This window comes from Akebia trifoliata, chromosome 12 (genome assembly GCF_017979445.1).
Source record: "Akebia trifoliata isolate Shusen 1 chromosome 12, ASM1797944v1, whole genome shotgun sequence".
NCBI classification, from domain to species: Eukaryota; Viridiplantae; Streptophyta; class Magnoliopsida; order Ranunculales; family Lardizabalaceae; genus Akebia; species Akebia trifoliata.
Window position 1 is genome coordinate 29,315,884 of NC_141386.1, and position 14,845 is coordinate 29,330,728.

The following is a 14,845-nucleotide window of genomic DNA, read 5'->3' on the forward strand; positions in this document are numbered from 1 at the left end:
GTGAAAAAACACTACACCTGAAAATCTCATTTTTTTATTTATAAAAGTCAATTTCTCCTGCGCATATTCCATATGAGAAAGATCATCTCACTTTGCCCAACATAAGAAAGAGAATATGAACCGTAGGCCTTAATCCAGACCATAAGTTCTCAAGACATTGATTAAATTTTTGGTCTGATGTGTTCCATCGATAGCCCTTCTTTTTGGGTGAAATATATATAAATCAGCTGATTTAGTTAAAGAGCAAACGGGGCGTTTTGGGAAAACAAGTACTTAAATGGCTTCCATATTTGTACTCTTGTCTGTCTCGCCTTTAAGATGGATTTGGGTCAAACTTCAGATTTTCATAAAATTAATTAATTTTTTTTTAATACTTATTTACAGCTGATTTGGTGTATCCCATTCAATTAATCATTTGATTAAAGCTTTTATCAAATGGTTTTTTATTATTTATTTATTTTTATTTTTTAAAGCATAGTTTAGTTTAGAGTCGTGCTGGAGTGATCTCAGCGGGTGGTGGCATCATGCACATGTCCATAGATGCATTTTACTCGTATCTCGGAGAAAATACATCTTCCGACATGCGCAAGCCACCATGTCTAAGATGTCCCCGTGTCCCCCTCAATGAGGTTTTTTTTAGAACCATTAACATTAGTATAATTCTCAACTTTTTTGGGGGTAAAGCTGGACTACATACTGTTTAAAGTCCTACTTCCTGGCCTTCTATCACAATCATCCCTCGGTTCAATCTCTCTGTCATGCATTAGATATATGCCCAACAATACAAAATAGATTAATTACCAGACAATTGGGCACATACCGAAATGGGATGAACGGACTAATAAATCAATCATCATTGAAGGGAAGTTATGAATAAGCCATTTTGAAAAAATTAAAAATCCACCAAATCAAGAACAGTGCTTGATCATCTCTAGAATGCCAATGATTATGATCCATGTTTCCATGAATTCTTCAAGAAAGCTCCACTGATCATAGTCACAAAATTCGTGCAATTTTTTAAAAAATACATAAAATTCTCCAAATTAAGGGTAAGCCGATTAATTTGGTGAATCAATCGATAATCCCCCCTAGTAATCATGGAATATGGTAACATTTTTACCTTTCACCTCCAAAATTTTCGTTTTTTCAATATTCAAACATCAAGAAGATAAGATTTAGAAAGAGGTTTGAAGATGATTGGTTTTGGAAACAAATTTAATAAAATATTTTATTTGATCTCCAAAAATTTCTCGATTTTTTTATGAAACTTTCCCAAATTTATCTGAATTGAACCCTTTCCGAACAATTACTGAATCCGAACTTTGTTACTATGCCACTGATTTCAATTTGTTGACAATAAATTTATTTAGACTCTATAGCGGCCCAACAAAGGGGAATGCTGAGACAAACACAGTGGGAACATACAACAGGAGGGATGACCATTTTGGATTCATTCTTCCCAATAAACTCATCAATCAGATATCCTAAATAGCATAGGCATCTCCATGATATGCAAAGGATAAAAAACAAAAATGTTCATGTAGTAGTAGTGTCGTGCTGCTTGAAATTCCAACTGCTTTGAACTCTGCAGGGAATCCAAAACTATTTTACAAAAAATGGTCATCTCAGCAAAGAAAAACCAATCACCAAAACTCAGCAGTGAGAATTAAGCAACGGAAGTGGGTTTCTGATTTTTCCGTCCGAACAGATTCTCAAATAGTGTTGGGGCCATTGGAGGAAGGTTCATAGGTTCTGGAGCCATGAAATTGACTATCTTGTCATGAACTTTGTATCTGCAAAATCCATTCGGAGACAAGTAAAATGAAAAAGGGAATATAGAAAGAAATCATAATAGCTAAGGCCAATCTCCCAAGGGGTCAAAGAAGAGAGGGAGCAAAGACAGATTACCTGATCTTTCGGCTCTTTGAAGCACGGCGATCAACGTTCTTCCGTTTCTTAGTCTTCTGCAGTCTCTTCAGAGCATAAACAGCAGCCTCTGTGGACAAGCCAAATAACAATGTAGAGACTCATAATCCATGGAAGTAAAGGAGTTCTAAAAATAATGGTTGCAGTTTGGAAAAAACAAATATGATTCCAGTTGAGCAACTCCAGTTTATAAATGAAACAATCAATTAGAGGGTAAAAAATGACAATATTGAAATGGATGGAGATCCAAATATATAATCCACTATCTATGGACGTATGCTAGTACTGGGTTAATGCCAGAGCGGGTAATGAAAACCGGCTGTAAACTCATTGGTAATATGTCTATGCTGGTTCAGATTCATCATGAGATGATCCAACCAATTTGACCCCCACAAACGCTTGATTGTAGGAATAAAGAAAAGAAACCCCTTTTCTATGCCAATTTAATTTTATCTGTTCAACACATATCTAATCTTTTTAGTGATCTAGATTCATATCATGATCTGTAAATATAAGGAATAAATAATATTCATATTAGTCCTGACATTAAAACATTTTCTCATGAAATGAAATGAAATTCATACATAATTTTATGGATTATTTCTACTATACATTATATGCTAGAGCATATAAAATAATATTATGCTGACCACACAATGTTATAGAATTTAATCGGGAGCCCAGGTCTGGGTGTAAGGTTGCATGGCAATGGGCATACGGAAATGGACAAATTAACTAAGCAAGTGGAAAGAAAAATTGCAGAAATTTTTTACCAGATGACGTAGGGTCAAATGACTCAAAGAATTCCTTGAGGAGTTGTTGATAGAACTCAGAATCATCAAGGAGTTCAGGGTCTCCATCCACAGTTGGTTGAGGGTCTCCATCCACATTTGCTCCCTAAGCACGCACAAAAGGTTAACTAAATATCACAACTTCCTCTTTTCCAGATAAAGATGAGTGTGTTATGTAGAAAAACAAAAGCCCATCAAAATGGACAAATAAAACAAAGATGAAAAAGAAAATATGGCTTTATATCTTTCAGCATTTAACAAAACATGCCAGTCCTTTTATTAGAAGGAAAATACATTGATTAGGAATGTGAAGGCAGTATGAAGGTTATATTACCAGTTATCTAAACATGATCATTGTCTACTTACTCCATGGAGGAAACAGTACACAGGAAATAATATCTATATCCCATAGAGGGAGAGCTCCATTAAAAAGCAAAAAATTATTTCAAATCAGATGGCCAAGAAAAGACTCGTTGCTCTTTTTAATTAAAAAAAAGTAATAAGGAAATACTAATAGTGAATTTTGAAATTCAAGTTACTTCCCAGCTTTCCGTTAAATGTTTTAGAAATTCTCTCTGCATTGTCTTATCAAAATGGTATAAAGAAAAGCCTAAAAGTCGAGAGTTCCTCACAGAAGGGAGAGTGTAGTAAAGCCAAGTGTATGAATGGAAAAAAGTAGAATTAATTACCTCCTCCTCTGTATTGTCAACCACGTCAGGAACCTGCATGGTAATCAACCTGACAATTACTACTGATTTTAAAAGAAAAAAAAGAAACCAATTTTTTCATTTAAATTCAGATTTTCAAGGGCAAATCAATCAACTTACATCTCCAATAATACAACAGTGGACCTCTTCAATTGCATTCTCTTAATCATTTTACTTGGATCCCTCATATATCCAGATACTTGGTCACTAATATTCTGCACTCAGAAGTTAACGTAATGACTCACACAAGTACCTTTCACATACCATGGATCTCAGTCGTGTATTTAGGGCAAACCTGATTAAAGGCTTGCAACTTTCTTTTAACACCAGCTACACCACTTGCCACCTGAATCTTCTCGTGCCAGTTATCTATGGACTTGTTTCTGAATGGAGCTATTCTGCAAAGATAAGACCAGTAAGAATCTATTTGACTGATTCGAGCAGCCAAAACATAGGACAACTAAAAAAAAAGCGTGTGAAGAGCAACTATGCACGAAAGTATCTCCAATGTACTGAAGACCTTAATGTTGTATATAGAGACCATAGGAATTATATATACTTTTTCAGCGAAGAAACACAAATAGGGAAAAGAATGCGACAAGCAAATGCCTAATCCAAAGCTCAGGATTAAATATAAAAAAAACGTGATAATGCATGCTGAGTAGAATGTCATATGAAATATAACACTACCATGCATTAAGAAGGGGGTGAGACAAGCAAATGTTAAATCTATATAATGGACAAAAGAATACATATTTTAATTAAGTAAAAATGTAATCAACATGTAAGTAAAGTAGCAATATTAAACAGGCATTGGAAGAGGGGTGTAGAAAAAAATAACTAGCCACACCATATTACCGGTCTTTGAGAGGAGAAAGAACTATGTGAGGCTGCTAGGCCCCACAAAACATTTTTTTTTTTTTTTTAAATTGTGTTTGTGTAGGCCACAAATCATACCTGTTTAAGAAAAAAGTATATTTACATGAAACAATATTCAGAAACCTAGGAATCAGGATAGAAACTTGATTAATTCACCAGAACAAGCACAAGATTATTTTGAAGTTGCCAGCTTTACAAACATGTGAAATTTCTGGTGAAATATCAAAGCAAGCATTTACTGTAAGAAGTTGAAAGTCAGTGGGAGAGTGATCCGATTAGGCTATTAGCATCCAAAAGGACATGTTTGAATTCAGAAAAAGAATGACTTTCAAAATAGGACAAGGAAGTATGCTTCGTTTTTGGGAGGACTATTTGAGTGGTGACTCGACCAATAGATTTCAGTTTGCAAAGTTGTTTTCTATTTCAAAAAAGAAAAAGAAAAATTGGCCAGCTCAGGAGTTCTTGGTGAAGGCAGACGATGGGTTATCCAGAGAGTAAAGATTTTCATTTGGGCAGCTGTCTTAGTCATTGATCACCATATTTGCGGGATGTTGTCATTGTCTCTAAATCATGCTAGTGGGGAATCTGTTAATCAACTTTTGCTCTGTCAACTCATTATCAGCCTCCTTGATATCAATTGTTTAGAGAAATCAATCCAAGAACAATAACGAAAGAAAATAAAGCAAGATGCAATCACATACAAAACACAGATTTTTACGTGGTTCCCTCAAGAAAATAAAGCTCGACCAATTGGATGCGTGGCTTGATTAACAAAACCTTCTTATCGACCAATACCATCAGGCTCCGCAAACCATGACAAATTAGATTCCTCTAAGTTCACTGTTTTTGTCTTTTCTTAAGCTAGCATTCCTCACCTTCCATATCTAAAAAAAGAATCTTGTGGGGTTTGATCCAATTTGCACTTTGTTGGTTCTTCTGAAAGGGACAAAAAGTAAGTTTTTGATAGGAAAGTTCAGCTGATTCAGGAAGTTATCATCAGCACTTTGGGCCTCGTTTTCCAATGGTTAAAGTTTTTTGAAGAGTTTCAAGGTCTCTTTTCGAGGATTTTGTCCATAGATTGGACTTGGTGATAAGGTAGGGAATGCAGCATTGAGCCTAGTTTTGTTGTTTTTGGTTGCTTTCTTTCCTCCTAGTAGATTATCTTGACCTCGTATTTTTCTCCCCCCTTTTATTTTATATAATCTCATGCTTAGCCCTCACCCCCCCCAACAAAAAGGAAGAAAAAATTAAGTGCCAAAAGAAAAAAAAAAATACACTATGCAAAAATAACCGTGGCATGTCTTCTTTCTTCAAATGGAAAATTGAATTTTCACCCTTAATATTATAGTGATCATTCTATGAACAGTCCTGGAAATATAGATAGGAAGCAGAAGCATCTAACAATTGTAATACCTGGAATGCATATGTTGAATCCGTAACCATTCTTCATCATCCCCGTCTTCCGAATTCTGAGATATTTCTTGACCATCAGACGGATTTTTTGTGTTCCCTTGATAAGAAAAAGCAGCTCAATCAATAATGTTTTTAACATGATTCAAACAGCGCACCCCCCCACGCACAAATAATAATAATAATAAACCAATCCAATCTAATCTTTGATGGATGATAAAAACCTTTTTTTTTTTTTACTTCAGGATGAAATCAAATGACAAAATGAACTTAATAGTTTTGTAGAAATAACAAAAGAATACCTAACCTTAGATAAGTTGTACATACAGGGAATAATCCCTGGTTATTTTTTCTTTTTGTTTGATAAATCGTAGTTTTTACTGATGTTTTTCTAAAAAAAAGAGAAATAAAAGACCAAAGAGAATCACAACCACTCGTCCACAAGAACTTTCCATGAAGGAAAAATCCTAGAATGTTTTAGGATTTTTATGGTCTGATTGGGGATTTCTGGGTAAATATTAGTAACATGAGGAAAAGGGAAAAAAATATTGAACTGAGAAATGTTCATTAAGTAAATTATAAACATCAAAATAACACAAATATTCTAGATTTTATGAGAAGTTTATGTCTAACAAGATATCCAACTCCTGATGATAAATTAAAGCTCTTCTACAAGTGTTTCAAACAGTCATTGATGTAGGAGTAAGGACAGAATAAATGAAGCAACTACATAACAAGATGAACGCAAAAATGACCAGAAGGTGCAAAGGACATCACTGAGAGCCAGCAGAGAAAGTCAGAGTAGAAATTTCAATATCTACTTTGATCAATTACAATTACAAGACAATAAAATGAGAAATGGTGGAAGGATTAAAAAAATGGTAGAAAGGCATCCAAATATGAAATATATAAAATTGGACTTGTTGAAATATTGGAGAACTTGAAACAAAATGATAAGAGGAACCTACACCACATTTTACAGATTAGAACTGAAAGACTGATGGCAGAAGCAAGACAACATGAGAATGTTTTTAGTTTCAATCAGTGGTCCTTGTGGTAAGACACTTACAAAGCTTTCTTACGCACCTCCCAATCAAAAAAAAAATGTTGAAAATTATTTTGGAAAATCAACAGCACCAAAAGAGAGTAAATCGATAGCATTTTAATACTCGACGATCAGCCATCACCAGATATGAAAACAATGTGAAGGTTCATTCCATACCATTTGTAACTTGAACAATAGAAGTATTCTTCTCAATTATAGCCTGCAACATAAACAAAGCATCAGATACTTGGACCAAAGAGGGAATGATAATAAGACATTATGGTACAAGCAGAGATTAATGAGGTATAATAAATAAACCTCTTGTAGTTCCAACAAACAATCTAAAGTTTGCTCAGATGAGGTTATAAGATCTGAGTATGCTTTGTTGACTGCTCTGTCCGAACCAAAGAATGAAGACCTCAGCGGTTCCTGCAAAGAATGCACCATATGTTCACTAAGTAGTAACGCAACAAGATAACTTCAGGTAAATCTTGACAAGTCTTCCTTTCCCTAAAGTGTTAAGTGTTAACCAAAGCATACCTGTGGTAACTTATTTGAACTTGAGAATACTTTCTGCAGTAAGAACCTGAACTCGAGAGTTTTGTCCCAGAGAGCCTTCAAAAGGAGTAAGTTTTATGAATGATGTGGCAATAGCAAATATAAATATAATCAAAATAGAGAATAAACTAAGCTATATAGGAATGATTAAGGAATCACAAACTAAACGAAATAGACTAAAGTTTTGCAAAACAGAAAGAAAGAATTATGGAAACATAGTAGGTGTTTGGATAGGACTCCTTGGCTACTTCTGACTCTTGCGGGGAGTTAGAAGTCGTTTGGATGCGTTTTGATGAACAACTCCTTCGAAGAGTTACTCCGCGCAAGAGCAAGAAATTACTCTTTGTGAAGAAGTCGAGAAAACCTATTTCTCAAAACTCATCTTGCGGGGAGTCAAAATCTAACGGTTCGTTTTACCAAAATACCCTTAGCTTTATTAATTTTCTATGAAAATATTCCTAATTCATTTGCCCTTAAATCAAATGAAAGAAACATTTATTAATATTAAAAAAAAAAATTTAAATTTTGAGTATAATGGATTTAAACACATTATATTAATATTTAAAATATTATATTAATATTTAATATTAAAAATATTATATTATTTATATTATATTATATTTATAGTTAAACACATTATATTAATATTTAATATTTAAAATGTCAAAAACAATATAGTTTGAAGGCATATTATGATACTAAAAGACAGTCTGTCAATTTTTTTTTTAAATTTTGAGTATAATGGATTTAAACACATTATATTAATATTTAATATTTAAAATATTATATTATATTATATTATATTATATTAATATTTATAGTTAAACACATTATATTAATATTTAATATTTAAAATATTATATTATTTATATTAATATTTATAGTTAAAATGTCAAAAACAATATAGTTTGAAGGCATATTATGACATTAAAAGACAGTCTGTCAATTTTATTTTTTTTAATTTTGAGTATAATGGATTTAAACACATTATATTAATATTTAATATTAAAAATATTATATTATATTATATATATTAATATTTATAGTTAAAATGTCAAAAACAGTATAGTTTGAAGGCATATTATGACACTAAAAGACAGTCTGTCAATTTTTTTTTAAATTTTGAGTATAATGGATTTAAACATATTATATTAATATTTAATATTTAAAATATTATATTATATTATATTATATTATATTAATATTTATAGTTAAAATGTTAAAAACAATATAGTTTGAAAGCATATTATGACACTAAAAGATAAAAAACAATAACTGGTATAATATAAGGGTATTCTGGTCTTTTTTCTAGAAGTCATGAGAAGTCAGTATGGTTCCCAAACAGACTTCCAGCACAAAAGTACTTCTGCCAGTACTTCACAGAGTTGATTGCCAAACGCCCTTTCTACACAGAATTACTTTTTCAACTCCTCCATAGAGTACTTCAGCTCCTGTTCTTTGGAAGAGTAGTTCTGCTCCTGGTATCCAAACAAGCCCATAAGTTATAGGCTAATTCGAACATGATATACCTTTTGGCTCTTCACGGCTTGACCTTTTACAGAATCATCCTTCTTATAATGCTTCAGATTCTTGAAGATATTTCTACAGTAAAAAAATGGGAGGAAAAGAAAGCAATTACATATATAACAATTATACGAAGATCTAAGTATCTAACACTAACATATATATCCCATCAATAAAGAAAATAATGCCACATTTCATGAATATGAATATGGTATGGATAACTAAATTCAAAAGCAAATATGGTACGTCTTGAACAAGGGACATTATTGAGTAACTATGCCAAGTTTTGAATTTTCTTCGAAACTTCAAAACTTTAGGAGGTTCATTTTGATTTTGAGCAATTTCAAACAACTTTGACCATGTCTTGCATACAATTCACGGTATCAAGGAATAGTCAAGACCTTGGTAGGCACCAATATCAATCTACTAAAATGATATTGTTCAACAATACCAAAATTGGGTTATGCTGGATATCAAACAATAGCGTAACACAATGATTAATTGCTATTTTAACAAAGAATTGCACCAATGTGGCCTACTAAGCACTATATGAACCTGATACAAACCAAGACCTAATCAAATTCACAATATCAAATGAAAAAATAGTATCAAAAAGATAATACTTGATATTTACTGTTACATTACAAGATTCATTATTAAGATGACTATCATTTTTAACCTTGAAATTTCAGCTAGTAGCAATTTCATTTATTACTTTGCATTGAACCTCACTTTTAATTTTCAAATTATTATACTTCTTTAAATTCTTTCATTACTATGTTTATTTTACCATGACTCTTAATAAAGTTGGTCGCTCCAACGTGGATTTTTTTTGAAAGATATATATCAATTAATTTTCATTCATCAAGCACACAATGATTGTAGTTATCGAATTGATGGTACGTCTTACAGCTCCTCTTGACGTTGATCCAAAATATCTTTCTCAAATTCCGCTTCTTCTTCTTCTTTTTCTTCTTCTTCTTCGTTCTCTACTTCTTCTTCTTCTTCTTCTTCCTGCATCAAAAGCCTTGACTTGTAAACTAACAGATAATTTGAATTATCAATTTTATTTTAATTAAAAAAAAAAAACTCAAAATTTGATCAATGGCTACAATTTCAATGTCCGTTTCACTCTCGTCTTCTGAATCGGTGCTGTAGTTGCCTACTTGCCTTGAGCGCTTCGACATTGGACCCATTTCAGACTTCTAGAATTCAATGAACACGAAAATTACCACTTTTAGCTACATAAATTGAAGAGGAAAAAAAAAAAAAAAAAACGAATTGCTTCAATTGCAAGATAATCAAATGTTATAACAACAAGTATTTTGAGGACAAATCCCATATATTCTTGAAATATTGTGCTTAAGTTGGTGAAAAAACAGGAAATACTCAATTTTACTAGGGTTTGATTAAATCTATTGATGATGAAACAAATATTGGTTGCAGTTTGAAATATCGAACAAATATTTCGATCAACGTAGGTATTTACTTTCTGAAAAATAATCCACACAAAATTTTAAGAATTCGATAAAAATTGGGCGAAAAATTGAAAAAAAAAAAAAAAAAAAACGATAAAGTAATCAATCGAGTTCACCTTTACAAAACCTGTTAAAAAATTTACCCGAACATATCCTCAGAAGTGATTCAATACAAAAAAAACCAAAATTCACTCGTTTCAAATTTCAATGGAATCAGAGCTAAAAAAACAGGATTTGAATCAACTCATCTTAACAACCAAAATCGATGAAGATTTCCTTCTAAAAAATCGCCAGTTAAGGCAAGATAGATGGAGATGAGAGATACGTTTTTACCTCCGAAAATCGTTGGAGATGGCGTATCCTCTGTAAATTGCCTGAGAACCAGTAGAGAGTAGAGACGAGAGATGGGGGTTAGGGTTTTGAGGGATATTTTGGTGGAATAATGATAAAAGAAGAAGGGTATTTTCGTCATATGACTATTGTTTTAATAAAAAATACTTTATAAATCCAAACGTGTAATAGGGAGAACTGCTATTTGGCAACCCATTTTTACTTATTGCACTTCAATTAAAAATAAAGAAATGGGTGAATCTCCATTTCGTGGGTTTAATATGACAAAATTCGGACTCATACAATTTGTTGATAAAATACGAATGATTTGTTAACGAATTCACTCGATAACATGTTTTGGGAATTAAAATGATTAGTATACGAAAATAAGAATTTTTACATAAGATACGCAAGTTTTCAAAAAAGGTCTCAAAAAAAAAAAGAGAATGATTAATAATAAGTAAAAGTTGGAGTGCCAATAAAAGTTCTCTTGATTTTTATTTATTTTTTATGAAGGATTTTATATGAGACTAATCATAATCGAAATTATTTAAATGAGTGTTATAATATTTTGTAATGTTGAGATTATATTTTGGAGATATTAACGAAAAAAGTGATCAACTTTTGATGAATTTATAATTCTGGTTCAATGTTCATTTTAATTATCAAAATGTGTATAATAATAAATTCAGAGGTTTTTAACGTGATTATTTTACTAGTTTAAAGTGACAATTTCACTTTAAACTTGCAAAATGGTCACTTCGTTCTAAGTTTTTTTTTTATAATGAAAACGAGATTGTTCATGTTTTGATAATTAAAATGAACAATAAGTCAGAATTATAAATAACTCATTTTCAACTCATGAAATAGAAATTCACCTTATAATTGAGCCAAACCTTTGTAATGTTCTAAGAGTGTGTTTTGTGTTTTAATCTTAAATTACGGTCTCGTAAATAATTTAAGAAATTGCCGGTGTAATAGTACTTGAAGTTCTAAAATTATTTTGACTAGTACACAATTTTGAACACTAGGAAATTATATTTTCAAGGGAGGCGTCTAGGTTAATTAACAAAGAGAAACACCAACTTTTGCTAAGAACACCTCAATTCATATGTAAACCACCTCAGAATTAAGGCACATCTTGGGTTACTCTTAGTGAAAGTTGGTTTGGCAATAGAAGCTCTCTTAAAATATTGTTAAATTGGATTTTTCTACTCATCAAAAACAATATCTAAGGGAGACCAAATCAAATTAAATTTATGGGCTATTATCCATCAAACTACAGTGGTTGAGCTGAGAAGAAAAATAATGTTAAAAAAGCATAGATAAAATATAGAGTAGTTTTTGGTCCACACCATTCTAAATTCCAACTAAAACAAATAGTTGAGATGGGAGAAGAAAAACCCTAGGTTTAGTGTTCTTATCGATTTGTTCTCATGGAATCCCTAGGAATATTTTCACATCTTAGTTGCGTATTACAGAAACATCCGATGCTCTCGAATTGTTCTTATTGATATTTAGATTTTTTTTGTTTTGTTTTGTTTTGTTTTTGAGATACAATTAAGAATCACCAAGTCTAAATTGTTACGGTTCTTATATCCTTCAACATTTTGGTAAATATTTGAGCTAACCCTAAATGGTGGTATCTTCTGTTGTGCATGACAGTGGAGATTTGTACGCCTCAGGATACAAAACTGCACTTCCCCATAAAAAAGTGCATCTAGAGGGAATCATGTATCCCGAGGCGTACAAATCTACAGTTCTCGAACTTGTCAAATCAGGAAAGTCAATTGAGTGTGCTACGTTGGGTAGTCAGATTATCATGACCCTTTTTTGTTTTAATGTTTATGCTGACGTGGATTAGAAACCAATGTTTGCCAAGAAGGTATTCATATCAGATGAGAAGTGCGCTCCACGTAGATGAGTTTTTGAGTTAGACTGTTAGGTTGAGTTACAAAATCAGCACTCTAAATTTAGAATCGTGATAATCTGACTACCCACGTGGCACACTCAATCAACTCTCCTGACGTGACAACATTGGGACTCGTAAATCTGTACGCATCGAGATACAAAACTGCACTTCCCCCAAAAAAATAGGTATCACGACTCCTGAATTTAATGACTAGAAGTTACCAATCAAGTTGAGTTTTTTTATTTTTTATAATAAGCCCATCAAATTTCAGTCCATTAGATTAGTGGACCTAAAAAAGCAAATATTACATACTTGCATCAAACATATGTGTCAAGGTAATTCTTCCAATTTGTTCTTTTAATGCTATAATAATTATACGTGTTTGTAAGCATGCCTATCAACTCAAAACGTACAAGAGATTTGTTAGGCACAACAAGTTTCGATCTCACAACTAATTTATGAAGAAAATTCTATTTCCCTCATGAATAATAAGTAGAAACAGTTTCTCTCTTACTTTTATTTTAGATGTTTTTTCTCAAAATTATTTTGCAAAAGTATACTTTTAAATGGCCAAATTAAATTGTGTTTTTCTACCATTTAAAAAAAAAAAAAAATACTTAAAAGTCACAAAAACACTTTTTAGTAGCTCTACCGACTTTAAGGTGATTGCATCATCTTGTCGCATCCAAAAACATCATTTGACAATAAGAACTTTTTTGAATATTTTTGGAATTTGAGTTTTTTCCATAAAATCTAGAAGGCTGTGATGTTGGATTTCTTATGTGGAAATCCATATTATCCAACAATAGTAAGGCTAGTTTGTTTCAAAGTTTTAACCATTATGAATAATTCACAATTAATATCCGCATTTTTCGAATAGTTTAATAAATGATTAATACTTCCGTTCAATTCAACACCTTGTAAAAATTTGTGACTTTTTGACCTTTTTTGAATTATTCACTGTAGACACCTCGATTTGAACGGGCCCTCACTTGAAAGGGCCCAAAAATAGTAGGGTTTCAATAAGTTCGACCAACGGGCCTCAATGGCCCGAATCATCGAAAAATGATACTTTCGCCGAAACCCAGCCACTAACACCTTTCAATGGGTTAGTAGGTCCACCAAAAGGGCTCGGCACACTCCCATCCACCCCGCTCCATGCAAAATATCGATTTTCCAACAAAAGGGGCCAACGGGCCCCTAAGGCCCAAAAACATCAAAGGTGGTGACTTCGGTCAAATCAATGTTCTTAAGACCACCCCAGGGTCTCGAGGACTCGCAAAAAGGGTGGTGACCCATCCTACAGTTGTTCAACGTCGTCGCTCCGCACTCGCGTGCAAAAACCGATAACGGGCCCAAAAGCCCGATTCGCCAACACGTGGCATTTTAATTAAATCAATGATTTCAAAATCAAAAAAATCAAAAAAATCAAAAGAAAAATAATATGAGACTTGGGATGCCTACCCCTTCATCCAATCTTCACTGTTCCATCTCCAAATCCGATATCCAATCCAAAACAACCCACAACCCTTCTAAACCCAAGCCCAATACATTAAAAGCCCATAAACCACTATCCATACCCCATTCACTATCCAACCCACCACCCAACCCATCAACCCTTACCCACATCAACCAATCACCAATCTCATCACCTCACCCCCTCATCATGATTGCCATATGGCATCATCTCCTTTCTCCTCCCAAAAACTAACTTAACAACCTCTTACACAACCCATTCTCCTAAATCTACACACCTCACCTCATCACCAACCTAACACTCATTCTCTAAACCACTCTCTTACACCCCCACTCCACCACCAACCATCACTCATGTCAACCCATCAAACACTCTACCCAAATGGGTTTGGGTAGAATCCAACCCATTTAGGTCTAAACCTCACCCATTTTCATTCATTACACATTTACCCTCCATTTCACCTTAAATTTCACATCCCTCACTCCTAAATCCTATACCATTACCCCTTCTCTCACATTTCAACCCCATTATCCCCCAAACCCCCTCCAAACACCTATATATACCTCCCCTCTCACCCCAAAAAGGGGTACACACACCAAGTTTCCATAAAAAAAAAATCTACTCTATCTACTCCTCCTCACTACTCTCTTATAACACACTCTAAGAGAAATAACTTCACTCAACTCACCAAAGACTAAAGAGAATTCAAAGAAGAAGAAGAAGAAGAAAAAGAAGAAGAAGGAATCCAAGAGTACAAGGTGGGAGCAATCAACACCCCCCCCTTTTTTTTCCTTTCTCTACCCTCTCC

General features: G+C 33.0%; 1 protein-coding gene across 4 annotated transcripts; it reads right to left on the bottom strand.

Annotated features, from left to right (window-relative positions):
* Nucleotides 1-1,418: 1,418 nt before the first annotated feature.
* On the bottom strand, nt 1,419-10,797 carry LOC147389345 (rRNA processing protein-like protein). Of its 4 annotated transcripts, none has more exons than XR_015170724.1 (14): nt 10,652-10,797; nt 9,952-10,045; nt 9,751-9,850; nt 8,846-8,918; nt 7,299-7,373; nt 7,077-7,187; nt 6,936-6,978; nt 5,717-5,813; nt 3,720-3,822; nt 3,545-3,639; nt 3,407-3,439; nt 2,700-2,823; nt 1,909-1,996; nt 1,419-1,793 (listed from the first exon to the last, which is right to left on the bottom strand). XR_015170724.1 is itself a non-coding variant. In XM_086418878.1 (14 exons), exons 2-14 carry the CDS (start codon nt 10,034-10,036, stop codon nt 1,667-1,669), a joined length of 1,143 nt encoding a protein of 380 aa, XP_086275004.1. In that variant the 5' UTR covers nt 10,037-10,045; nt 10,652-10,797; the 3' UTR covers nt 1,419-1,666. The 4 variants fall into 4 exon arrangements, 1 of the variants encoding a protein (XP_086275004.1); XR_015170722.1 differs by having other exon boundaries at nt 9,751-9,854; nt 9,953-10,045; nt 10,652-10,796; XR_015170723.1 differs by having other exon boundaries at nt 9,751-9,854; nt 9,953-10,042; nt 10,652-10,687.
* Nucleotides 10,798-14,845: the final 4,048 nt, after the last annotated feature.